At 39.5% G+C, this 27,277-nt stretch overlaps 1 protein-coding gene across 8 annotated transcripts; it reads left to right on the forward strand.

Moving 5' to 3' along the window:
* Nucleotides 1-398: 398 nt before the first annotated feature.
* LOC140483140 (heterogeneous nuclear ribonucleoprotein Q-like) lies at nt 399-26,770 on the forward strand. Of its 8 annotated transcripts, none has more exons than XM_072581130.1 (12): nt 399-523; nt 1,423-1,585; nt 5,930-6,048; nt 8,589-8,696; nt 16,348-16,461; nt 16,749-16,925; nt 17,009-17,144; nt 18,322-18,527; nt 19,459-19,608; nt 20,256-20,377; nt 21,312-21,820; nt 23,743-26,770. In XM_072581130.1, the coding sequence occupies exons 2-12, from the start codon at nt 1,423-1,425 to the stop codon at nt 23,769-23,771; spliced, it is 1,833 nt and encodes a 610-aa protein (XP_072437231.1). In that variant the 5' UTR covers nt 399-523; the 3' UTR covers nt 23,772-26,770. The 8 variants fall into 8 exon arrangements, with proteins under 8 accessions (XP_072437231.1, XP_072437232.1, XP_072437233.1 ...); XM_072581131.1 differs by having other exon boundaries at nt 23,746-26,770; XM_072581132.1 differs by having other exon boundaries at nt 21,312-21,805.
* The last annotated feature ends 507 nt before the right edge of the window (nt 26,771-27,277 follow it).

Here is a 27,277-nt window from a genome sequence, read left to right on the forward strand (position 1 = left end):
AGAATAGGATTGAGAAACATATCATCTATAATCGAATGGCGGAGCATACTCAACGGGGTGAAATGCCTAATTCTGTTCCTAAATCTTATGGGCCGAACGGGTTCATTCTACGGTACAGTATAACAACTCTATGATTGGTCTTGGGGAGAGTGCCTCAGAACATCTCTGCACAGAATTGGGACTAAAAGGTTAAATGAGATTGGAGCTGTCTTCTCATTCCTTACGATGAAAGGACTAAACGGTTTCCAGCTCAAAACGAGCCGGGACTTTTCCATCCTATTCCATAGCGCCCTGTCAATCAGTCGTGGGGGCGCGGCCTCTAGCTTTCTCTACCCAATGGAGAAGATGAAGGAATGGCACCAACGTTGAGGCCGCGCCCATCATTGAATCATTGACGATGTCCTTGCGGGGCAGGTCGGGAGACCCCACCATGAGAACGCGTGAGTGGAGCTTGGGGGCTCTGGGAGGTGCGCGTCGAGCCGCCATTTTGTGGAACGTTGTGTGAGAGGACGGAAAGGGAAAGGTAAGGTGGCTCAACTGACAGGCAGGGATTTGGGGAGCATTAGCCGGCACCGCATCTATCTGACTACCTGGCTTTGCTGGCATGGAGTAACATGTGAGTAGGTATTGTTCCTGTTTGTAACTCGGGGTGGGAGCGGGCTGGTGCCATGCCCGAAAATCGAGCGGTGTCAGTGAGTCCGTGGGCCGCAGGCAGAGCCGGAGCCTCAGTCTGGGTGGATGTGGGCCCGAGGCCTCGAGAGTGAGACCTCTGCCGTGCTGTTTGAGCAGAGTGTGTATTCAGCAAATGGAGAGGGTGGGGATGTTAGTAGTTCCAGGATTAGTAGCATCAGAGATGCCGGAGTATGGCCTTTGTCTGTGTCACATGGCTGCGGGAAAGCTGGAACCGGCTGGTAGGTAGGAGACAGCACTGGGTTCACTTCCTTTTCCCCATCTCTGCGACCATCACTGCCGCCGACCTGACCTTTCCCTCCGGGACCCTGACTGCTTTGGCGGGGTGGCGATGGTGAATGAACGATCTGCTTTCCTACACCAATCATTGGATTGGTTGTATGGTTAAATTAGCCGGCACCTCCCGCTGTTGCTGCATCCCAGATATGTATCGGTGAACGAATACTCGCTGTCGTGCACCATTAAAGGAGGCGGGAAGGTATGTTTTATTGTCTGTCATTCATCCTTGAAAATGAGTACTGATGCAAGCCCGCTGTCTGGAATGGGAACGATGACTAAAGCTGAGATCATTATAGACGGATCTGGCAATATGATTCCCAGCCGGCCCGGTTATGTCTAGTCCTTTTCCGCCCCAAAAGACTGAATAATAGTAGTGCTGTCAGTTTAGGGCTATTAATTTCTAAAACAATACCGCCCCTGTTTCTGCTTTTATTTATGTGTACACGTGTACAGATGTCCACTGAAGAAATGGCTACCGAGCATATGAATGGAAATGGTACGGAAGAGCCGATGGATACTTCCACTACCGTTGTTCGATCAGAACACTATCAAACTTTACTAAGTGCTGGTTTACCAAAGAAAGTTGCGGACAAGCTGGATGAAATGTATTTAGCAGGTATGGTTGCAAATTGTATGAGTACTCTGTACTAAAACTCATCGATTTAAGTTGCCTATTTCAATTTGACATGCATTCTTATGTCCATTTTTGTGTTGTTTGTTTGTACAATTTCAATTCAGTAAAAATGGGCTATATCAATGAAAGGACATTAAATATTGCTGCATTTGCATGGATTACAGGAGGTAGCTTGGACTGACTCATCCTGCAAGTGATCATCTATTTATAGACAAAGGATATATGCAAGAATAAGGTGACTAGATCAGTAAAATAGCCATTTTTTTATGGAGTTGATATCATCTAGAGCCAGATTTCACATAGAGATCAAAATGGATACTTTTCTTGAGCAGTTGAAATTCACCATATGATCTTGCAAGCACTGACATTATCTGGTGTGACACTAAGCCATTACAGAGCAGAAAGATCATGATTTGCTTTATTTTGAGTTGGTTCATTTCAGCTAGAGCCCCCTGAGTTATAAGTTGACTTCAAGCTCTTAAATCACACCAGAAAAGAAAGAACTATAGCTCCTGTTCTTATTGCTGTTCTGGCAGTTTTGTTACTCTGAAGATGTTAAAAAAGTGTACCATGTAGTATTTTTTGCAATCTTGAAGTCCCAATGTGCTTCATAGACAACAAAATACTTTTGTACTGTGTCACTGTTGAAGTGTAGACAGATTTGAACCCACCAGTTTCTTCCAATAACAAGAAATTTATTATTGCACGATATGTTTTAACAATACTAATTGAGATTAAAATTGGCCAGGAGAATGTCTGCTGTCCAACCAGTTCATGGGATCATCAACACCTACTGAGGACTTATTTCAGGATTTGCTGCTCAATTCTCATAGGCAAAAGTGAGGACTGCGGATGCTGGAAACCAGTGTTCTATTCCTGATGAAGGGCTTTTGCCCGAAACGTCGATTTACCTGCTCCTCGCCTGCTGCCTGACCTATGGTTTTCCAGCACCACTCTGCTCTATTCTCATGTTCACATTTTTAACAGCGATATTTAGTGTAGGAGTTGTAAATTATTTTCATCTTGTTAACACTACTTCATAAAACTTAAATGCAGAAGTTCCCTTTCTTTTCATCTTTGAATATTATAAGCCTGTTGCTTTGCTTGAAGGAAAGTTTGAAGAAATATTCCCTTTGAGTCTTCAGCTATAGGTTTTTCTGATATTGATGGGAAATGTTCTTCCCCACCACTCTGCTTGAGAAGCTACCTAGGCTAATGGCTGGATATTGGAATTCCCTGAAATTTTTTGAAATTACCTATCTCTGTTCTGCCTTTGTTCTCTTCTGCTGAAACTTATCACTGCTGATTAGCCCGCTCCACTTCAGTCTTCTGTTGGCTTCCATGTTAGTTGATATTATGAAGTGTTCTATCCCTCATTGGTTGTCACTCCTACTTGAGATCTCCACCATTACCCATTCTTAAAACAGAACTGAACTCCACTGCCCTTGCAAACTTCATCCCATCTCCAAGCTGCCTTTCTTATCAATTGCCTTTAGATATGTTGCTACTTCCCAAATCTATTTTATTTCTCAATCTTTTGCTTGAATCCTTCCAGTCAGGTTTCTGTTCATAGAATTGTTCCACAGTGGCTCATACTAAAGTCGCAAGTTGATTTCTGTGTAACTGTGATGAAGTTTAAACTTTATCTTCATTGTCCTGACCTATAGTTCTTTTGTACAGTTGGCTATGCTGCCTCCACTGTCATTCTGTTATGTGGGACTTGCTTACATGTTGAATCACTTGCAATATCTTTTTGCTCCTGCACCATAACCTCTACCGTCCCCCCTAGGATCTAGCTTTGGCCCCCCCTCATTTCTCATCTGAATACTGCTCAACACCACCGTTTGAAGATGCAGGGTAAGTTTTCACATGCAGGTTGATGGCACCCAGCTCCAGCTCGCCTTTACTTCTCTTGGCTCTTTCAGTGCTGAATTATCAGACAGGTTATGCAATGTCTTAGTACTGGATGTAAACAACAGCTCCAGTTCAATATGGGCAGACTGCAGTTGTCTTTAGACTCCACTCCAAACTTCAATCTACTCATTATATAGAGGTTTATAAAATTGAGTGTTCAGATCCCTATCCCTAGTGGAATCCAAAACTAGAGGGCATAAGTTTAAAATGTTTGTTTTTGAAAGGGGGCCTAAGGGGCATCTTTTTCATGCAGAGGGTGGTGTGTGTATGGAATGAGGTGGCGTAGTTGCAACATTTCAAAAGCATCTGGCTGGGTACATGAATTGGATGAATTTAGAGAGATATTTAGAATTTAGAGGACTACATTAATTTAAAGTATTTGGTCGGCATGGACGATTTGGATGAAAGGGTGTACAGAGGAATCTCAATTATCCAGCATTTGATTATCTGGCAAGATCGCAAGGTCCTGATGCTCTGCTAAACTGTTATCTGGCATTCAATTATCCGGAATTTGATTAACTGAATGAAATACTCCCCACCCTTATCAGTCGGAGAATCGAGGTTCCTCTGTATTTTCGTGCTGTAAGCTCTGGCTCATCATGATAATGCTCTGCAATTGTACCAGTCTGTTTGTGACCTTGATGTTATGCTTGATCCTATGAATCATTTGCAATCACAGTTTGGGGGGGGGGGTCTTAATTGCATAATCTCCATACAATCAGCTGACATTATTGTAGTTTGAGCCTATTCCTGAAACTTTGACATATTTGTTCTCTATTTGACAAATTTCTGATCGGTGTCCTACATTGTATTCTCTCTCAACTTGAGACATCCAAGACTATCATAACCTGTACGACACCTGGTTTGCTGATATGTTTTGACTCTTGGTTTAGCAATATCTTGAGGTTGAAATGCTGATCTATCTTCCTTGGATTTGTCCATCCCTATTTCTGTGATCTTCTCCATCCCTACACTCCTCTCATTCATGTGCTCCTCTAATTCTGGCATCAGTATGTTCTTAGTTAAAACTCCTGCACCAGTGGTGGTGATGCTTTCTGCTTAGGTCTCGAGCTCTGAAATTCCCTCTATGCCTTTCCAATTTACCTTATTTCCCATCTTTTAGGAGACTTGAAAGTTTAACCCAGCCTTTTTGTCAATAAGCTAATACAACCTGACAGAGCTCAGTGTCATGTTTCTGGTTTATAAATGTTTGTGTATTGGCGGTTCTGCTATAATGCAGTAGTTCTGTTCTCGTGCAACCATGTGTTATAAGAAAATGCGTTAATAGCAGCACTACTTAAACTAATGGGGCCAGAGTTACCTTATAACCAAAACATGCTTTAAAAGTTCGCGCTATAGAAAGTGTCCCCACTTCGTCAATTGTGTTATAGTGAATTCACTTTAACGAAATGCATGGCATAGCAGAACAACCTATAATGTAATGCCTTGCAGCCATTTCATACTTGGAAGACACTATGTAAATTTAAATTATATTTAAATTGCATTCTAGTCTGTAATACCTCTAGTACACGTAGACAATGTGTCCCAGCTCCATTCAACAAGATCATGGCTGATCATATGTTTTCAGAAATCTTGCATTTGTTAAATGACCTAACCTCCACAGCTGTCTGGGAAAGTTCCAATGATTCACATCCCTCTGAAAAGATTCCTCCCCTTCACCATCTTAAATTGACCAACCCCTTATCCCGAAACTATCACCTCCATGTTCTAAATTTCTCCAGATAGAAACATTCTTTCAACAGCTGTGCTGTTTTACTAAGATTGAATCTGCTTCATCTAAAGTTTAGGCCCAGTCCATCTCTGAACTGTTTCTAATGCAGCTATCCCCCTTAAGTGACCAAAACTCAACATTGTACCCTTTGTGTTCGTTTCAATAACGTCCCTGTATGATTGCAACAGGACTGTATGTTTAGGTTCCTCTCCCTTGCAATGAAGGCCAGCATTTCATTTGTCTTCCTAAATATTTGATTGCTAACTTTTTCAGGAGCCCAGTATTCCGTTTTTAATTCATTTTAAATAACATCTTGCTTTTTTTAAACCTTTAAGCTGATGTAAATGTGAGCTTTACAAAAATTGTTCACTTAGATCAGTTAAAGTTCAGTTAAAGTACAGTCATTGGCTGAAGTACATCAAAATCCTTTTGTATCTGAGCAGAGATATAATTTTATTCTGGGATTTGTCATTGGTGCAATAAAACTGAGGATAATGTATATTGAATTTGGGGTTCCTATGCCATTTTGTGAGTTGAGATTATTTTCACCTTTTAAATATTTGATAGGATCCTATCTCAAGTAACATTTCTAATTTTTTTTAAATTTTAAAACTGTTCGATTTCTTTGTATTGCTGAAAAGTTTTTTGTTAATTGGTGCTTGCTTGGATTGTTTTTGTAGGTTTAGTTTCTCATAGTGATTTAGACGAGAGAGCAATTGATGCATTGAGGGAATTCAATGAAGAGGGTGCATTGTCAGTACTACAACAGTTTAAGGAAAGTGATCTTTCCCATGTTCAGGTAAGAATTGTTATGTTTATTCAAAGTGCAATATTGTATGCAGATTATGATGTGCCATCTAAATTATATAACAGATGCTGTTGAGTTTGAAGTGCCATTAACAATCAGATGCTTAAATAGATCAACTTGCTGCAACTTGAAGTGCGGCGTATTACTTATTAGTTTTATTTATCCTGTTTATAAATTCACAGTTGGTCATCTCGTTTTATCTAAAACAGTAGCTTTGAGACAGTGACCTTAAAAGCATGAATGCCATTCTTGAAGTTCGTATTTACCATAGTATTTTCACTCCTTTTTTAATTGTATAAGTAGGAAATGGTATGTAAATGTACTGTCTCATCTGTGTATAGTTCAATAAGTTTAATATCAAAATTAAACATCAGTTGAATCTACTTTATTCTAAACCATGGTGAATTAACAGCTATGCCAATGAGACACTTCATATATCTCTTGCAAATCTTATTATTTTATTTTAATTGAATGTTATGTTCCATTGTTTGATTCATCCTTACACGTGAGAAAACAGTTTCTCATTCAGTGGAATTAATCAATTCCTTAGCTTAATTTAAAAGTAATTTATATCAGAAATGAGGAGAAATCATTGACTTCATTGTGACACATCATTTTAATTGGGACAGAGGTATTCAGTCGGGAGGGAGTTGCTCTGGAATCCTCAACACTGATTGTGGACCGTACGCAATATTAACGCAGGCCAAGCTTAGGTTAGGGAGTCTCCTGCCAGCAACCATACTTAAACCCCCCCCCCTTGTTTGGACATCAAGGTCACATTTGGTGTAGTGCAATGACCTTGAGTCATTGGGGTTTAGAGAGAAAATTCTCTCTTTGGAGTCACCCCTTGCATGAGGGATTGTCATCAGTCATCTCATTTTCAGGACATCTCTGTCGGAGTTCTTTGGAGTGAGTCCTAGTCCCAGCCATCTTTTATTCAATGACCTTTCCACCGAAAGGTCATAATGATTGTGCAGTAATCAGGTTTGGGCTGGCAAGTGGCAAATAGCATTCAGATCACAAGTGTCAGGTAGTGACTATCTCCAAGAAAAGCTAGCTATTGTCCCATGACATTCAAAGGCACGCCCATCACTGAATTTCTTACTATTAACATCTTAAGGGTTAGCATAACCCAAAACTGAACTAGACTGGCAATATAAATAAATAGGCTAGGAATCGTGGAGCGAGTAACTCCTTCTGACTCTCAAGTCTATCCACCTTCAAGACACCGGTCAGAAGTGTTTTGGGATACTTTTCACTTGCTTGATAAGTACACTTAAACAAGCTTGACACAATCCTGGGCAAAGCAGGATTGGCACTCATTCACTCCTCCTTCCACTGGTGCTTAGTAAGAGTAATATGTGCCATGTATATGATACACTGCAGGAATTCACCAAGGGACTTTGCACAGCACCTTCCAAACCCGTAACTGCATCTCTCTCAAAGGACAAGGCAAATTCTCCTCACTGCTCAGTATTCCTGATTTAGAAATACATCATTATTCTTCACTGTCATTGGGTCAAAATTCTGGGGCTTCCTCCCAAATGATATTTTGGATATACCTACACCAAACGTGTAGCAGTGGTCCACAAAGGTAGCTTACTGTTAAAGGTAGCACTGTTCAATATAGTTCCATTTGAATGGGGGTGAGTCAGTGGGGCATGTTTTGACCTTTTTTGAGAGATTTAATTCCTGCATGCTGACCTGTAAGTGGCTGCACACGTGCGCACACCTCAATCACCACCGCAGTCCCCAACTTTGTGGCCAAACTCACCCCGACCCCATCCACCACACATTCGCTGTGCCGAGGGTGGCAGTCTTTTTCAAGATTGATTCATTCAAACCAAAGCTTGGAGCGTTACTGTTGCAGAAGTCAGAGTCCCAATGGTTCCCATGTACTTCAAGATAATCTTCAAAGTTGCTCTTCTTCAATCAGACCTTATAATGAGGCTTCGGGGAGTAGTAGAAGCACTTTTACTTTTAAGAACATATTGTAAATCCCCAGTATCCTTAAACCATTAGGGCGGCTGTTTTAACAGCATTGGCTTAAGCTTTGGATTGAACTTTGAACATCAGCTTTTGGTCTTGAGCAGAAACTGAAGTCCTACTTTTGGAAAAAAAAAGTATAAGTAGGTTGGGTAAGCTTTCGCAACTCTCCAGGGAGTGGGGGCAGGCTACAGTTTGGAGAGTTGAAGTCTGGGCTGGGTCATTGTGATCAGGAGGTCCAGGGAACAGAAGTTTCTGTAAACAGGATCGCTAACATGCAGAAGGCACCTGTAAGTAGCCAAATAAGTTTGTTTTTTGGCTGGCAGGGAACCTATTTCACTTACCAATGTAAAAATGTAGCAATCAAAAATATCTCCGGTTGTAGGGTGCATTGATTTAACATTATTATTTTCTGATGAGGAATGTCCTATGGAATCTCACTGCATTTTTAATATTGTTTGTATGGAATAAATGTTTTGCTTACAGTTGTAATTTTCAGGAATGCAGTCACAGCTTTGTGAAGGCTTATGTTTCTTTCTGTATAGAATAAAAGTGCCTTTCTATGTGGAGTAATGAAGACTTACAGACAGAGGGAAAAGCAAGGATCTAAAGTAACAGATGCTAATAAAGGTCCAGATGAGACAAAAATTAAGGTAAAATGCTAATACTGAGGCGGTAGCTCTTGTTATCTGACATTTTTATAATAAATGTTTTTGCTTAAGTTAGAGGAAAAGTCTCCAACAGCGTGGTACAACCCATGAACAGGCTGTTTGCTGTGATCATGATGCTATTCTAAACTAAACCTTTCTGTCTGCGCATGGTCCGTATCCCTGTATTCCTTGCTGTTCAGTGTCTGTCTAAATGCCTCTTAAACATGAGTATCTTATGGGGTGGAGAACGGGAAGAAACTTGACTCAGTGTGTTTTCTTTATATTTCACCCTTCTCACCTTAAGCTTGTGCCCCCTAATATTTGCTGTTTTCATCTGGGGAAATGGCTAGTCTGTCCACTCCATGCCCCTCGATTTTTGTATACAACTTTCAAATTTCCCCTCAGTCTCTGACATTCTAGCAAAAACAATCCAGCGTCTCGCAGCTGATCCACTACAATTCCGGCAACATCCTAGTAAGCCTCTTTTGCACCCTTTCCAAAGTCTTCCTAAAATGTTGTGCGCAGTTCTCTTAGCAATGTTCTAAATGTGAACTAACTAAAGTTTTCTACAGCTGCAATATGGTTTGCTAACTTTTACATTCAATGTTCCAACTGATCTATTGGTCACCTTGATAACCATGTCCATGTGTGTTGCCACTTTCGGGGAGCTACGGACTTGCACCACAAGATTCCTCCATGTCAGTGCTCCTAAGGGTCCTGCTGGTTAAACTTCTATCTGTCCTTTCTCCATCCAAGTTTCCAGCCATTCTATATCCAGCTGTATCACAGAACATAGAACTGTGCAGCATAGGAATGGCCCCTTCGGCCTACAGTGTTGTGCTGAACATGATGCCTAATTAAACTAATCCCTTCTGCCTACCCTTGGTCCATATCCCTCCATTCCTTGCAGTCTTTTTCAAGATTGATTCATTCAAACCAAAGCTTGGAGCGTTACTGTTGCAGAGGTCAGAGTCCCAATAGTTCCCATGTACTTCAAGATAAGCATGTGCATATCCAAAAGTGTCTCTACCACCATCCCTGGAAGTGTATGCCACACACGTACTACTGTTTCTTAAAAAAACAGTAATACTTTTAAAATCTACAGCATTCTGGTAACCTCTTCTGCATTCTCTCCAGAGTCTCCACACCCATTAATGTGGTGACTAGAATTGAATGCAATACTCCGTGTAGCCTAACCAGAGCCTTATAAAACTGCAACATTATATCCCGACTCTGTACTCAGTTCCTCGACCAATAAAGGCAAGCATGCCATATATGTATATGTACAAGATCCCTGTATATGTCAGTGCTGTTCAGGTTCCTAACATTAACTGATACTTTTCCTTCGCATTTGATCTCCCAAAATGCAGCACCTCACATTTACATGAATTAAACTCCATCTGCAGTTTCTCTGCCCATACCTGCAACTGATCAATATCTTGCTTTTTCCTTTGACCACCTTCTACACTATCCACAACTCCACCGATCATTGTATCGTCTGCAAACTTATTAACTTGCCCGTCTACGTTTTCATCCAAAACATCTATAAATAACACAAACAGCAGAGGTCCTAGTACGGATTTCTGTGGAACACCCCAATCACAGACCTCTAGCCTGAAAAGCAACCTTCTACCACTACCCTTTCCCTTCTATGGGCAGGCCAGTTCTGAATCCGTGTGACCGAGTCACCATGAATCCCATGCATCTTAATCTTCTAGATGAGGCCAACATGAGGAACTTTGTTCAAATCCTTAATAAAATCCATGTAGATGACATTCACTACTCAACCCTCATTGACCACCTTTGTCACCTCCTTGGAAAATTCAATCAATTTAGTAAAACGTGACCTACCCTGCACAAAGCCATGCTGACTGTCCCAAATGTACTTTTCCAAATGCGTGTAAATCCTATCCTTAAGAATTCTCTCCAATAGCTTCCCTAGCACCAATGTAACACCCGTTTCTAATTTCCTGGATTATCTGTATTTCCCTTTTTGAGTAGAGGAGCAACTTTAGTTAATCGCCAGTCCTCTAGGGCCCCTTAATAGGCTAATGAGGATACAAAGATCATGGTTAAGGTCCAAGCAATTTCCTTTGCCTCTCTCAGTAACCTTGGGTAAATCCTAAAGGGACCTGGGGGCTTAATCCACCTTGATGCTTTTCAAGAGACCCAATGCCACTTTCCGATCTCAAAATACTGTATTGTATTAGCATTCTCCACACAATCTTCTCTGTCTTTCTGGATGAATACTGATGCTGAGTACTTAAGTGGGATCTCACCACATTTTCTGCCTCCAAACATAAGTTCCTTTCTTTATCCTTGAGTGGTCCTACCTTCTTCCTAATTATTCTCTTGCATGTAAAGAATGCCTTGATGTTCCTCATGGGCCTTTTGACAATCTTCCTCACTATTCACAACTCTTGTGTTGTCTGCAAACTTACCAATCAGACTACTACATTTTCTTTCAAAATATGTATATACAGACAAACAAAAGCTCCCAGCACTGATTATTAACACTACTGATCACGGACCCCCAGTAAGAAAAATAGCCCTGCAGAACTACTACTACTCTTTTCGGTGACCAAACCAACTGTATGTCAGAAACAAAATCAGAATGGCTGGTAAAACTCAGCAGTCTTGCAGCATCAGTGGAGAGAAAGCAGTGTTAATGTTATTATACATTTTTGATTTTGATCTATGTTTTGATTAACCTTCCTCACTAATCACTCTGCCACCATTGTTTGTTTTGCCTAACTCTTTCCGATTGAACTGTTTGCCTTTTTATCCAAATAATTTGTGATACCTATATTATAAAGTTTGTGAGAAGATTTGTAGCTCGGGTGCTTATTGTTGTGGTTGTGTTCGCTGAGCTGGGAATTTGTTTTGCAGACGTTTCGTCCCCTGTCTAGGTGACATCCTTAGTGCTTGGGAGCCTCCTGTCAAGCACCTCTGTGATGTTTCCTCCGGCATTTATAGTGGTTTGTCTCTGCCGCTTCCGGTTGTCAGTTCCAGCTGTCTGTTGCAGCAGTCGGTATATTGGGTCCAAGTCAATGTGCTTATTGATTGAATCTGTGGATGAGTGCCATGCCTCTAGGAATTCTCTGGCTGTTCTGTTTGGCTTGTCCTATAATAGTAGTGTTTTCCCATTCGAACTCGTGTTGCTTGTCATGAGTTACCAACTAGCCACGAAACGACATGACCAGCTATCCTTAGTAGCCACACACGCAGATGACAAGCAACATGAATAAGAAAATTGATTCTAACTGCAATATGGATTCACAGATACTAATAGTTCTTACTCATTTGAGGGGTTGTTGCTGGAGTGCAGGTTCATAGCTTCTTGACTGTAGAAATACAGGTAGATAGGGTAGTGAAGAAAGTGTTTGGTATGCTTTCCTTAATTGAACAGAGCATTGAGTACAGGAGTTGGGAGGTCATATTGTGGCTGTTAGGCCACTTTTGGAATATTGCGTGCAATTCTGGTCTCCTTCCTATCGGCAGGTTGTGAAACTTGAAAGGGTTCAGAAAAGGTTTACAAGGATGTTGCCAGGGTTGGAGGATTTGAGCCATAGAGAGAGGTTGAATAGACTGGGGTGGTTTTCCCTGGAGTGTTGGAGGCTGAGGGGTGACCTTAGAGGTTTGTAAAAACATGAGGGGCGCGGATAGGATAAATAGACATATCTTTTCCCTGGGGTGGGGGAGTCCAGAACCAGATGGCATAGGTTTAGGTTGAGAGGGGAAAGATATAAGAGACCTAAGGGGCAACTTTTTCATGCAGAGGGTGGTATGTGTATGGAATGAGCTGCTAGAGGAAGTGGTGGAGGCTAGTACAATTGCAACAGTTTAAAAGGCAACTGGATGGGTTCATGAATAGGAAGGGTTTGGACGGATATGGGCTGGGTGCTGGCAAGTAGGACTAGATTGTGTTGGAATATGATCTGCATGGACGAGTTGGACCGAGGAGTCTGTTTCTGTGCTGTACATCTGACTCTGACTTGTGAACCTCAGTTGACCTGATGGGCTGTAGATAGGGCACCCCCATGACGCACACGTGGGCTACCACAGCAATTCGCATGACTGAATGTCTGGCTCCATTTGAAATTCAGTTACTCATTTTGCAGAGGGCTGCTCCTCCAGTCAGAGATAGTTTTCTCTCCTGTGTGTTCTGCTGCAGGATTACTAGTTAGTCTGTCAGCAGCAAATGAGAGGGAGAACTGGTCTGAGAGTGGAAGATCAGCCTGAGGCCAGGAACATGATGAAGTCTGTAATAGGCCCTGGGAAAGACAGTTTTTGCTTTCATTTTCAAATCTCCAGCAACTGCAGTACTTCACAGAATCTGACTGAGGTTCAGCTTCTTGTTGGGGACAATCTGGACCGTGAATGCAATCAGAGCTGAAAGGGAGTTCAGGGACTGGACAAGCTTGATAGCCTGCGTGAGTCACCCCTTCTCCACTGAAAGCTCCGTTGCTGCTTATCTGAGAGTTTCAGACCAACCTGTCTGCACTCAAAGGATGAGAATTTTTGGTGGACTGCTTCAGAAGACGTAGTCAACATGGCTTTGTCAAGAGCAGGTCGTGTCTCACAAATTTCATTGAGTTTTTGTGAGAAGATGACCAAGCATGCAGATGAGGGTAGGGTAGTTGACGTGGTATACATGGACTTCAGTAAAGCCTTTGATAAGGTTCCACGTGGTAGGCTAATGGAGAAAATGCAGAGACATGGAATTGAGGGTGATTTAGCAGTTTGGATTAGAAACTGGATTTCTGGTGGTTGATGGAAGATATTCAGTCTGGAGTCCCGTTAATAGTGGTGTGCCACAAGGATCTGTTTTGGGACCACTGTTGTTTGTCATTTTTATAAATGACTTAGACACAGGCATAGGTGGATGGATTAGTAAATTTGCAGATGACACAAAAGTCGGTGGAGTAGTGGACAGTTTGGAAGAATGTTACAGGTTGCAGGGGGACTTGGATAAACTGCACAATTTACCTGAGGGGTGGCAAATGGAGTTCAATGCAGCTAAACGTGAGGAGATGCACTTCGGGAAGAATAACAGGAAGGCAGAGTTCTGGGTCAGTGGAAAGATTCTTGGTAGTGTGGATGTGCAGAGGAATCTTGGAGTCCATGTACATAGATCCCTGTAAGTTGCCACCCAGGTGGATAGTGCTGTGAAGAAGGCACATGGTGTTAGGTTTCATTGGTTAGTGGGATTGAGTTCCGGAGCTGCAATATTATGCTGCAACTATACCAAACGCTGATGCGGCCACAATTGGAATATTACCAGGAGATTTACCAGGATGTTGCCTGGTGTGGAGGGAAGGTCTTATGAGGAAAGGCTGAGTGATGTGGGTCTGTTCTTCAAAGTTTGTGAGAAGATTTGTAGCTCGGGTGCTTGTTGTGGTTCTCTTTGCCGAGCTAGGAATGGGAGTTGGTTGTCCTTTTCTTCCTCTCTAGTGAATCTGATTCCTGAGTGTGGCGTTGATGATCTGGTCTGTGTTTTCTATTTCTATGTTTTTAATGTTGTTCTGTTTTTGGGTCTCTTCTCATTGGAAAGAAGACTAAGAAGGGATTTGATAGAGACATACAAGATGATCAGAGGATTAGATAGGGTTGAAATACATTTTCCTAAGATGATAACGTCAGCTTGTATGAGAGGGCATAACTACAAATTGAGGGGTGATAGATTTAAGACAGATGTCAGAGGAAAGTTCTTTACCCAGAGAATGGTAAGGGCGTGGAATGCCCTACCTGCTAAATGTAGTCAACTTAGCCGCATTAGGGAGATTTGAGCAATCTTTCGGTAAGCACATGGATGATTTTGGGATAGTGTAGGGGGATGAGCTGAGAATAGTTCACAGGTCGGTGCAACATAGAGGGCTGTACTGTTCAATGTTGTGAGATATAAAGTTTGTACAAGTGTTTGGCTCGCATTTGGGAAAGGATTTTGCTGCTTTTTAGACTCTGTGTGCTGAGAAAACTTGAAATACTCAAACTGTTGCTGTTGGTCAGGAGTGAGCTATCTTAATAATGAACCAAATTGCTATTAATAAATTGCGAATAATTACAAAACAGGATTTTTAAAAAAATCTGCAAAACCTTGTAATGATGCTCCCTGACGTATTCAGTGTTTTTGTTCAGGATCATACTGAAATTTTGTGCTCCTTTTAAAAAATCTAATCTTAAAATCTAGATGGCTTGGTTTGGAAGTATAGGTGTTCTTTTAAATTAGTAATGAGATTGAAGATGGGTGGTTCCTTTTTAAAACATTCTTGTTAGTTATTTTCCTAATATCTAAGATGTTGATAGTATGGCATCATAAAAAGAGGCTATTTGGCATTCACATCTCTGGAAGAACAATCTAGTTCTACTCCCCTGCAAGCTGGGGCTGTTTCTTTTTATTTCCTCTGTTTAGATATCCTCAAGATTTTGTTTCTCCATCAAAAGTGTTCTTGATTTCCTCCTTTAAGGTGAGCACCAGCTTCTCCAGTCTGTCTCAGCCCATGGAACTAAAGGTTTCCTGCTCTTGGGTTCTTGAAATTAGATGCTGCACTAATTGAGGACTAGCTAGTATCTTTCAAAGGCTCACCTACTTTGTTGGAGTTTGTGCTATATCCTCTTATGAATGTTCATTTCTTGTATGTTTTTTATAACATTCTCAACTTCCCCCATCTTTTGTTAACGATTTGTGCAAATATGCCTCATGTTTCTGTTCTTGCATCCTTCCTTTAGCATTGTAATCTTTATGGATTGCATTGCCTGTCCTTCATATTTGTTTCTTACATTTCACCTATCACCTTGATCCATTTCACAAGCTTATCAGCACCTGATCAGGGTGTTCTTGGTTCTGTGGGCATTTGTTTCCTTCTGGTGGTTCTTCTAGATTTCGATAGCAGGATGTTTTAAAACCTTAAGCAATGAAGAGGAGTGGGCCAATTGGCTCATCGAGCCTACTGCACCATCTGATACAATCAAGTCCATGGCTGCAGCCCCTTGACTCCTTTGTAGCTTAAAACTCTGCCTTGAGGTTGAGTCACTGAATATACTCAGCAGGTCTCTGGAAGGGAATTCTTAAGACTAACCACGCAGAAAAGCTTCCTCCCATCTCCCTTGAAGGGCAACTCCTTATTTTTGAACTCTGTCCCCAGTTCTGGGTTCCAATTGAAGTAAGTGTGCACTTAAACGAAGACTGTAGGAAATGTTGTCTTTTAACCATATCACCTATCATTCTTCTAAGATTCAATAGGTACAAGCCAAATTAACTTTTCTCAAAAATACATTTCTTTTTATCCAGGGACTCTTCTTTGAACTACAGTGCAAGTACGTCCCTCCTTGAGGCCATAACTTCACAACATTCCAGCTAGGTCTCACTAGTGCTTTGTTCAGTTTGACCTTGGATTATAATTGAATTCAATTATAATCCAAAATATCCATTTAGTAAGGGTTGGAGCAAAGTATCCTGGTAAACTGAAAGTGATTGAACCATTGATACCAATGGTATCGGTAGAGAATTGTATGTGAATCTGTCATCTGCCTCTGTTTAAAGTTTGGCTGTTTTCTCAATTAAGTTTGGCAGGTCTGTGTTCCTTATTTTCTAGGTTTTTTGAATGAATTATGTATGGTGGTTTTGGATGCTTGAACCTGTTTGTTTTCTTAGGCCCTCTTAGAAAGAACAGGATATACACTTGATGTCACTACAGGGCAGAGGAAGTATGGTGGTCCTCCTCCACCTACGACACATTCAGGTCCTCAACCTAACATTGGTACTGAGGTAAGCATCATTGACTAATATTAGGAGAGTTCTTCAATCTTAGGTGGGGGGAGAAAAAAACATTAGTAGTGATAAACTTAAAAGTACAGCATGTGTAGACACTAACTTGTTAGGTTAACTAAGTAAGAGCATTTCAAGTGCTATTTTGATGTCTGCTTAGCCACATGTTTGTTAACCATATGAACAGAACATAGACTACAGTTCTTTTGTGTTGACCATCAGTTTTCTTTAACTATGAAAACCCAGTTCCCTTTATGAATGCTTTAACATTGATCCAATTTTACCAGATATTTGTAGGCAAAATACCACGGGATCTCTTCGAAGATGAACTTGTCCCTCTGTTTGAGAAAGCTGGTCCAATATGGGATTTGCGTCTGATGATGGATCCTCTAACTGGCTTAAATCGAGGGTATGCTTTTGTGACCTTTTGCTCCAAAGAAGCAGCACAGGAAGCAGTCAAATTGGTAAGGTTCTGTGGTGCATACACATAGTATATCTATTCGCTTAAGTAGGATTCATAAACTAACTCTTTTATCAATTTTGTCAGTGTGATAACCATGAAATTCGGCCTGGTAAACACATTGGTGTTTGCATTTCTGTGGCAAACAACAGACTTTTCGTTGGATCCATTCCAAAAAGCAAGACAAAGGAGCAGATTATGGAAGAATTTGGTAAAGTTACAGGTAAAATTGCATCACTTGCCTCATCACATTATCCCAGTTGATGCATACTGCCTATTTGATAGCTACATGAATAGGTGCAATCCAACACAATTATCGCTACTTTCCAATATGATCAAGGCAGTTAAATTGCCTGAACCTCAGATGAGTGGGATAAATTTGACATCACATTCTACTGTTTCAATGCACAGTTCATTTCCAAAGTATTCAGTTTTTATTGCTGACTGAAGAAGCTGAAGTCTGGTTGCACTGTGGCAAAATGTTCTCTTGAACATTGATAAATGCCTATGCTGGTCTTAGCTGTTGGTATGATATAACTGAGATTCCCTTTTTAAAAAAAAAGATTTGTATGTTTTCCTTGTAGTTGTTTCTTTGCTGTGTTCCAGGAAGATGATAAAATCCTATTGTAGGTTGATTTGGACTTCTAATTTGTCACTAATTCTGCCATCTGCCCTAATTATGCTGTTTGTCACTAGATGTTTAGGAGACCTCCTATTGATCTTAGCCTAGGTAAGAGACTTGTGTTGATTCTTTCTCCATCTTCACACTCCTGGTATAATGTGATTCTCCTTTAAATCATGCTCCTTTGAACTTGAATTGTAACTGTCACTGATGAATGTGGGCTAAATGTTGGTGGAGCTAAAGAATCATTGCCCAGTTCATCAGATCATGATTGGATCTTGTCCTAATCTCCCCTGATGTTTGCTTTCTGTGGCCCTATTCTCTTTTTAAAACATTTACAGTTATACGATGTTACTTTTGGATCGATGGTGTTACAGTGGTCTGTTGGGTTTCCTTTAGTACTAGTTCACATCAAAATTTGGGCGCATTGCGTTTGCCTTGACTGTGGACGAAAATTTGTTTCTTGCAGAGAAATGCTAAGTTTCGGCCATCCATTTTTGTTCTGTCCACTTTCATCCTCCTTGCGCACCAATCTGTAAGCAAATTGCTTCTGTAGATTCTTTTGAGGGAGAGAGGATTTTTGTGACTATTTCCCATGTATCTGGGTAATGTTTTTAAAACTTAATGATCTTTCTTCCATACTTAATTTTTTTTTTACATAGGTGCTCATGCTTTACTGAGAGAAATACAAAAGAAACTACAGAAACTAGATAATGTATAAAAATAAACCCGTGGAAATTTTTTTGATATGTCCTATCCTGTTAATTTATTTTGGCAGAGGGACTCACAGATGTGATACTGTACCACCAACCAGATGACAAGAAGAAGAATAGGGGTTTCTGTTTCTTGGAATTTGAAGATCATAAATCTGCTGCCCAGGCCAGACGCAGACTTATGAGTGGAAAAGTGAAAGTCTGGGGCAATGTTGTAACAGTGGAATGGGCAGATCCTATTGAGGATCCTGATCCAGAGGTCATGTCAAAGGTATTTAACCTTGAATATTGTGATTAACGTGCTACATCGCATTTAAAGTAATCTGCTCGATGAATGTCAATTTTGGAGGTGACAGGCTTCTTCATTCCCACTACAGTTCATTCATGGAGTCCTGCTATCGTCTCTAATAGCAGTAAATTTTCCCTTCCTGACCTCAGGTGCTGACAGCATCTTCGTGGTCTGAATTTTGACCTAGTTCTGCTGGGCTTGCTAAATTTGGCTACTTAACAGATGAGAGACTGACTGTTCTGCAGTCAGTTTTTTTGTACTGGTTCTCAAAGTACCCACATTCCACCGAACGTATTTGTAGGATTATAAAAAAACTGCTGCCTTGATGGACGCGCCTCCAACTATATTTGAGAATCTTAGCACCATCCAGGATGGAACGATCTCTTTGATTTAGCACCTTTTCTGTTAGCCTAAACATACCCTCATTTGCAGGCTTTAATCCTCATGAAAAGAATACATGTAAGCTTGTTTATTCAGTAGGATCATTCAAGCATCCTCACAAAAGGAGGTGCAGAACTGATTCCTTGAGTAGTCATCAACTACGTGTCCCTCTCTGAATCCTAAATTGAAATAAGTATCGCTATCCCTTCTTTGGTTCAAAATCTCGGACTCCTTAACTAACACCATTGTGCTGTTATCTTTGCTGTATTTAGTCTATAATGTTGCAAAAAATGCAGCCGAACTATCATCTTGACGACACCTAGGAGTGGTGGTAGCCAAATTCTGAAGTGAACAATTTAAAACAAAATTATAAATGCGGAACTGCTAGAATTCAACACTGCTTCCACATTAAGCTGCAACTATTTCACTGAACTGTGAACAATAGTTTTTCATTGTTGTAGTGCTGAGAATGATATTTAGAAGTTGATGCCAGTAGTTGGACATCACATTTAAATGTATTTTCTCACTGCAGGTAAAGGTGTTGTTTGTTCGTAACTTGGCCAGTTCAGTAACAGAAGAATTACTAGAAAAAACCTTCAGCCAGTTTGGCAAGTTGGAGCGGGTAAAGAAGCTGAAAGATTATGCATTCATTCACTTTGATGAAAGAGATGGTGCAGTTAAGGTAAACATTCTGCATAAACATTTCTGCTTTCAGATTTCAGTGAGATGTAACATTACATATGTAATTTCAAGTAAATTACAAGCTTTGAGTCATCTGTGATGAAAAATTATTTTTCATCTTTCGACTGATTAAGACATTGGATAATTAATTTGCTGAGATCACATGCAGTATGTTTTTATAGGTGGCTTTTGAGGTATGCGAGCTGTGAAGATGGATAGGCAATCAATTGCATCCAGTTTACCAATGCACCTATTTAATTTTTTTATTCCCTTGGTACTTAGTAATTTATTTTTGAAGTGGTTACTCTTTGCACAAGTTTTGTGAACAATTTGGTTAAATAAATCACATTTAATCACTGCTTGTGGATTTAGTTTTGTAGGGTATTTAAAAAATCTGAATGGCACGTACTTTTGACATTAAAACCTATTCAACATCAGCTTTAGTTGATGGATGTTTCGACATATGACATTTGGCTTGCCTGTGAACACATTTGCTGGAATTCAGTATAACCCAATTGCACAGTTTTTGTATGTGGCATTCAAACTGCTGCAACCAAAGATATCCTGTAATGGTGACATTTTCTAATTGATGTACAAAAGATGACTGTTTTACAGTGCAATCATTTACCTGTTTCTTCTCCATGACAGGCCATGGATGAAATGAATGGGAAGTATTTAGAGGGTGAAAATATTGAAATTGTTCTTGCTAAACCACCAGACAAGAAGAAAAAGGAACGGCAGGCTCAAAGACAAGCTGCTCGATCTCAACCGTGAGTGCATTTTACTTTTTGTGCTTACAGTTCATTCATTCATTGCAAGTATGATTTACAAAATGTAAATGATCCTTGGAGTGGTGGGGAAGAGGATTCCATTCAAGATGGTGGTGCTTTTCAGTATGAATGGATTCTGGACCAAATCTAGATTTTTGCATGGGGTTGGGGGAAGGTGGAACTCCATGAGGTTGATCCTAATGGACATTAAGTAGGTGGTGTGTCAGAAGCTCTGCGTCTTTAATAATGGTCAGTTTCACAGTATATCCTTCTGTATAGTCATGAAGTGTCAATGGGCCTCAAAGGTGCAGCAGTACTATCCCTTCCCCTTTGTGAACCTGTTGCATTTCAGCTACTAATTATTGAAAATGGAAGCTGCATGTTGAGGATTGAAACAGTTTCCTTTTGAGCCCATTATTTTGTCCTTGGTTAAGGTGTACCTTTTGTAATAAATAAAAGGTGCTTAAAACTAGGTACATTTCTCATTTAAGATATGAAGTACAGTTGACATCAAGTATTCATCTCTCCAGTTCCAACACCAAATCTCTCTAAATGAGATTGCCGTGAGCTTATTCAGCTATTATTCAAGTCTGTTATGCCATTTAGTTAGATCATCTCAAATAATTTCTTTTACTCTCCAGGACCTCTGGGTTGAGGGGTGGGAAAATATCAGCTGGTCTGAGATGATTATATCCTTTTCTTTTCAGCTAAGTAGGTCCTCAGAAAGGAACGTAGTCAGGGCAAAACTAGTTTTGTTCTGGTGAATCTGCTGTATTGCTTCTCCATGTCATTTATCTTAAGTGTGATACCTGAAACTGAATGGAATATTCCAGTAGAGTCTGAGATCTCTGATTTTAATTTTGAAAAGAATTGCTTAACAGTATACCTAAATTTATGGGCTTGAGTTCAAACTATAAACTTTCTTTAATTCCAGGTATGAGGATTATTACTACTACCCTCCTCCTCGCATGCCCCCTCCGACACGAGGCAGAGGACGTGGAGCCAGAGGAGGTTACAGCTATCCTCTAGATTACTATAGTTATGAAGATTATGATTATTATTGCTATGATTACCATGATTATCGTGGAGGATATGAAGATCCATACTATGGCTATGATGATTATCAGACAACTACTAGAGGAAGAGGTGGCAGAAGTGGAAGAGGTGCCCCTCTTGCCAGGGTTCGTGGAGTTCCCCAACCACGTGGAAGATCTGGATTCACACCGCGTGGTCAAATGGCAGGGAGAGGTGCTCGGGGTGCCCAGGTGCAGCAGAGAGGCCGCGGGGTACGTGGTGTGAGGGGTGGCCGCGGTGGAAATGTAGGAGGCAAACGAAAAGCTGATGGGTACAACCAGCCAGATTCGAAGCGGCGCCAGACCAATAATCAGAACTGGGGCTCCCAACCTATTGCTCAGCAACCGCTCCAAGGTGGTGATTATTCTGGTAACTATGGTTACAAATCTGAGAACAACCAGGAGTTTTATCAGGATACTTATGGGCAACAGTGGAAATAGACCATTAGGGGTTCAGTTAATGTGACTGATAGGTTATCCGAACTGACTTTGAAATGCAGATTAGCCTTTAATCTGATTGGCTGCCGCTTGCTAATTGGTGACATCTGGCAAGAATCCTTATTGCAGATGTGTATATATTTTTACAAAACCATTCACTTGGGACTTCACTGCATAGTCTGCAACGATTCCACTTGACTGTGGGAAAGGCTTTATTTTGGTGTTTTTTTTTTTGAAATTCGGCTGTTTTGATAAAGGCATTCCATCATTCTGTTAGAAGAGGATGGACATAATTCATCATGATTTTGCCAAAAATGTTTTTAGAAATCTGGCTCATAACTAAACATAATCTCATATTTGGCTTTTGTGTATGTACATTACTGGTAGTTCTGTTTCCGTGGCTTTTAAAGTTAATGCGTAATTTGCAAAATTAGCTTGTTGCTTTTTTCCAGAATTTCTTGTATTTGAAGTAACTGAAGAAGCTGTATGTTACTAACTTGCATTACCAAGAGTGGGCAAGTTAAATAAATTTGTTTGTTGTTGACTGATATTTCAAAATTACTACCAGTTATTTAGTTTGGCTATTCCAGAAGTGACACTTTGTCAAGTTCATTCTTGTATTCTCTATCTACTGTCAATGTCTATTTCAATAAAATTTCAAAATTCTACCAAACCACATGAATTTTAACTAAATTCCATTTTGTTGCATAAATTTTCCTTTTGACAAATTTTTTCCAACCTTGCAAAAAAGTTATCCAAATTTTCCAAAGAATTCATAATGGAAAACCTTGGTCAGAATGGTTGAATTACAGAATGAAAGACTTAGGCGTGTGTTCATGTCTGCATGATTTAGATAATTGAACGGACTGCTTATATTTATGAATGATAATTAAAAGTGAGACATTAGCTTGTTTAAAAACAAAATCCAAGAGTGAATTCCCCAACCCCCTGGTCTCTTTTCTGCAAGGCTTCCAGTTTCCTTGCAATGTAGTTTAGTTTAGGTTGATTTAACAATGATTGAACGTTCAGGTTTCTGTCTCACTTGCTGCATTGCTGTTTTGGGTTCTTTAACCTGAATCTAATATGCACCGCTGTCTGTGCCATGAAAGTACTCTGGGGATAAAACCATAATATTTTAATAATTTAATAAAGATCTTTGTGATTTTTTTATTATTAATTTAATTGGTGCTAACGTTTCTTCATAAGGATATATTTATGAAAAAAGCTCCAAAATGCATTTCTAAATCTCCAATCATAAATTAACAGCCTATAATTTTCAGCACTAAATGCTGTCCATTGTTTGCTTAATTTCTAAAATGCTTATTTGCCTAATGACATTATTGAAGTTTGTTTAACTGAATTGCTCAAATATGTCACTTTGATTCTAAATTCTGATGATAGTAGGAGTGTACCATTTCTTAGCTCAATCCTAAATGAACTGCAGTGCTAATTAATTTTGCACATAATTCATGCGCTTTAAAATCCATTTGAATAAAATTCTGCTTCAAATTGTTCTTGTTGCTTTAAACTATCAATTACATTGCATACATTGAATGCTACGGGTTTTATGTCCATTGCTGTAAGTAAATTCTGTTGAAATATGACTAGGTATTTTTAATAAATTGGAACCTAATTAAGTTAAATGATACACTCCTTGGTTTTAAGTTGCACTCAAATGTAATTGCTTGATTTGTCGTATTAAATTTTGATCCTGAAATGCAGGAAAATTTAATCTTTGCATTAATAGGAGCAATGTGCTTTAAAAACAGTGCCATGTGTCAGCCTTTTTTCTCTTTCTAAAACGGGTTTAGTATTGGATCCTAATTTAATGGCTTCCTTTTGTTGCCTGGCTAGCAGGAAAACGAGGTCGAGGCCGGTCCTGACCTGTTTTGATGACGACTGACTTACTATGTGGAGGTTACACTGGAAGCTGCTAATGGAGATGATGGTAAGATTCCAGACCATGACGCCAAATGGAGAGCGGGAACAGCCAAGGAAATGAAGAGCTTCAAATCTAAACATATATGGACTATAATTTTTAAATTTTGTATAGCCAATGTACCTTTTTGTAATGTACAGAGGTAGTGGTGGGTGATGACGGAAGTTTGAGAAGCAATTTCATAATGTTCATAGGATTCACATGATGCCAGACTGCTCAGAAGACTTAAAACTGTGCACAATCACATTCAAGCTCAACTGATTGTAGTACTATATTGTTATTGCTCATCACTACCTCAAACATTCTGTAAGTCATTATTCTGAAGAAGCGAACTACTTGCAGATGGAAGTGTAATCGCCAAAATATCAGGTAGTCGAGCATTCCAGAAAAATGGTTCTTTTCTGAACCCATCTTTTTTTTTTAAAGAAAGGGTTGGTTGACTACCTCAGTAGCCGAGGATTAAACTACCCTGTGTACTGTAAATAGAGAACTGTAAGACAAAAACAAGGCTTGTTTGCTACATTTGTCCACAAAGGAAAAGAACCCTTTTGTATCTTATTTCTAGTCTGGAATTTCTTTTGTTAACTCTGGCTAATGTGGGGTGTATGAAGTTATTGTTTGACCCTTTCATTCTTACAAATGACCAGAAACAAGTCTTGCTTTTGTCTCTATTAAACTGAAATTGCTGTCTTGCCTTTTCAGATATTATAGTTAGCCTTAGGTTGTATGATAGTTGAAAGGAGATGTTACTTTTGTAAGTAATGAGATGTTGAGAATTGAAAATTCAATTTGACTGCAAACTATAAATTCTGAAATAAAGTACAATATCCCTTTTGATGGTTTTGTGTAGGTTAGTCCTAATTGCACATATCTTTGTGTTCTAATGAAGTTGATGTAAATTGCATTCTTCAATCCACTTTTTGGATTTGATGTAAAACTGAACTAAGCACACATTGTTTATAAGGTATCCTTCGAAGTGGCACCTTCTTGCTTTGTATGTCTCAAGTGTCCAAACTGCATTTCCTAGAAACTTTTCAATTTCTATTCCTTGGTTCCTAAAATTGTATAATGCCATGCCACATTAGTGTTAACACCAAATAGATCAAATTTTGATGTTTATCTTCAAACCTAGATGCAAATTTACAGCCAGTGTTGCAAATTGAAAATTATAACTATTTTACTGGTGTTTGAAGTTGATGGCTAAATTAGGGTGTTTCCTTTCAGCATATTTAAAAGAGGTAAACCAGTTGAAAGACTTGAGAATATCACGCTATCATACTTTGGAACTCATTTAATTTTCTTGAACCTGTAGCAAGCTACTAGGATATGTTTTTAGTAAGTGTTCATAATTCATAGCACTACTTCTGTAGACTTCCCTTAGGCCATTTGCTTTTAATAAACTTGTAAAAAAGTTGTACTATAAGATTTTAAATTGGATAGTTGGATTAACACTATACAGGTGTTAATTTGGGTGGGTGACAATAGATAATAGGTGCAGGAGTAAGCCATTCTGCCCTTTGAGCCTGCACCACCATTCAGTATGATCATGGCTGATCATCCTTAATGAGTATCCTGTTCCTGCCTTATCTCCATAACCCTTGATTCCACTATCCTTGAGAGCTCTCTCTAACTCTTTCTTAAATGAATCCAGAAACTGGGCCTCCACTGCCATCTGGGGCAGAGCATTCCACACAGCCACCACTCTCTGGGTGATGAAGTTTCTCGTCATCTCTTTCCTGGATTTGGTTTTGAATATACTATATACTATAGTGTTATAGTGCCAAGTTTTTAATTCCAGATTGAATATTTGACATGCAACCTAAAGTAATAGTAAAATAGTATCAAAAACTGAGTTTATCTCAAGTTACTGAACTACAGAAGGTTCCAGTTTAATCTGTATTCAGTTCAGGGTTAGATGATTGCAGTTGGGGGTACAGTTGTTCTTGCTATGCCCCTAAATTAAGGATAGAAAATAAGTCAAAAGCATCCCTTGCCACCCCAGCAGTTTTGTTGAGAAGTGCACAAATCTCTCTGTTTAAAAGGAATATTAGCATTTCACAAAGGTTCCCTGTGTGAATACTTATCACGCAATTAAGATGAACATTACAGATTTGCACACCGAGGGATTGATGTAGAGGATGAGAAAAATTTTTGGTGTAGATTTTTAAAATAACATCCTTACCACAAAAATCAGATATTTGTGAAAGGTTGTATTTGATATTGGTCCTACCATGTCTATAACGATCAGTACTGTTCCATTTTACCCAGAGCAGTGCTTGTCTGTATTCCGATCTGTTTCAAAATGTAATGCTTGTACCCCTTAAATTAAGCTGTAATAATCATGTTTATACTGTTGATATATAACAGACATTGTGGGTTTAATGTCTTTGTTTTGGTACTGAAGCTGTGTGGGGTGCAAGGATGGATCAGTAATTGCATGGTCACGTGAGCATGGTTTCCTACCTTAAATATTTGTCCATGTTTTCTGTAAACTTAATTGTGGATCAGGCTTAGATGGATACAGGCCAAGAAAATTGAACAAATATCTAGGTCAAGATGAGGAATAGAAGGCTAAGATATGTGAAAGTTTTAAAACTTAAATCTCCCATTAAAAAGGGATATTGTAACTTTGAAATATATACCATACTTTGCAAATAGACGAAAGATTAAAACATGAATGCAACTAAAGAAAACATCGAGGAAAAAGTTGCTGGTTTTCTGTTTAGTGTGATTTCAATTTAAAACTATCTGATCAATCATTGCTTTCATCCACCCATAGAAACTGGAGATGTTACTTGCCCTTTTTAAGGAACTTACTGCTAAATACAGCAAGATTTCATTGGCATTGACCATCATTGTTCATTCCTGCAGATAAACATTGTTTTATACTGTAAGCTGGAGGTGAGTGTAACTTATTTTTGTAATAAAGATTTTGATTTTTAACTGTCTTTCCAATGGAGGTTTTCTTTTGCAGATACAGTTTGTGTTCAAAAGGGTACAGTATTCAGAAAATCAAACTCTTCTTTAGGTTTGTATGGGTTCATCAAAACAGGCTGACAGTGAAGTAGCTAAAAGGCAACTTAGAATTGTTGACTTCCTCACTGTGCTTTAGAAAATGATTTTAAAATGCAAGGCAAGTTTGATATTTGTACTTTTTGTTAGGTAGTTCTTAACTCTAGATTGCCACTCCAAGTGATCATTACTTTTGGTTCCTGAAGAAGGGTTATATGTGAAAAGTTGACTTCTCCGCTGCCTGGCTTTGTGTTCTTCGATCCTCCTGCTTGTCTACTTTTGGATTTCATCATCTGCAGTTTTGTCTCTTCTGTGATCTTCGACAGTTTAGGTTATACAATTATAGGGTATTGTGGTTGTTTTTACGCCAAATGTGATGTGCATTTGTTTATTGGAATTGTAAGTCATTATCTTTTTAAAAACAAAAGTAAACAAAAA

This window comes from Chiloscyllium punctatum, chromosome 11 (genome assembly GCF_047496795.1).
Source record: "Chiloscyllium punctatum isolate Juve2018m chromosome 11, sChiPun1.3, whole genome shotgun sequence".
Lineage (NCBI taxonomy): Eukaryota > Metazoa > Chordata > Chondrichthyes > Orectolobiformes > Hemiscylliidae > Chiloscyllium > Chiloscyllium punctatum.

What these genes read in the sequence shown, in the direction of transcription:
- LOC140483140 (XM_072581128.1), top strand. Translation starts at nt 1,423, where the DNA reads ATGTCCACTGAAGAAATGGCTACCGAGCATATGAATGGAAATGGTACG. An exon ending in CACAGGAAGCAGTCAAATTG is followed by an intron (nt 16,926 to 17,008) that starts GTAAGGTTCTGT and finishes CAATTTTGTCAG; the next exon opens with TGTGATAACCATGAAATTCG. An exon ending in AAAGAGATGGTGCAGTTAAG is followed by an intron (nt 19,609 to 20,255) that starts GTAAACATTCTG and finishes TCTCCATGACAG; the next exon opens with GCCATGGATGAAATGAATGG.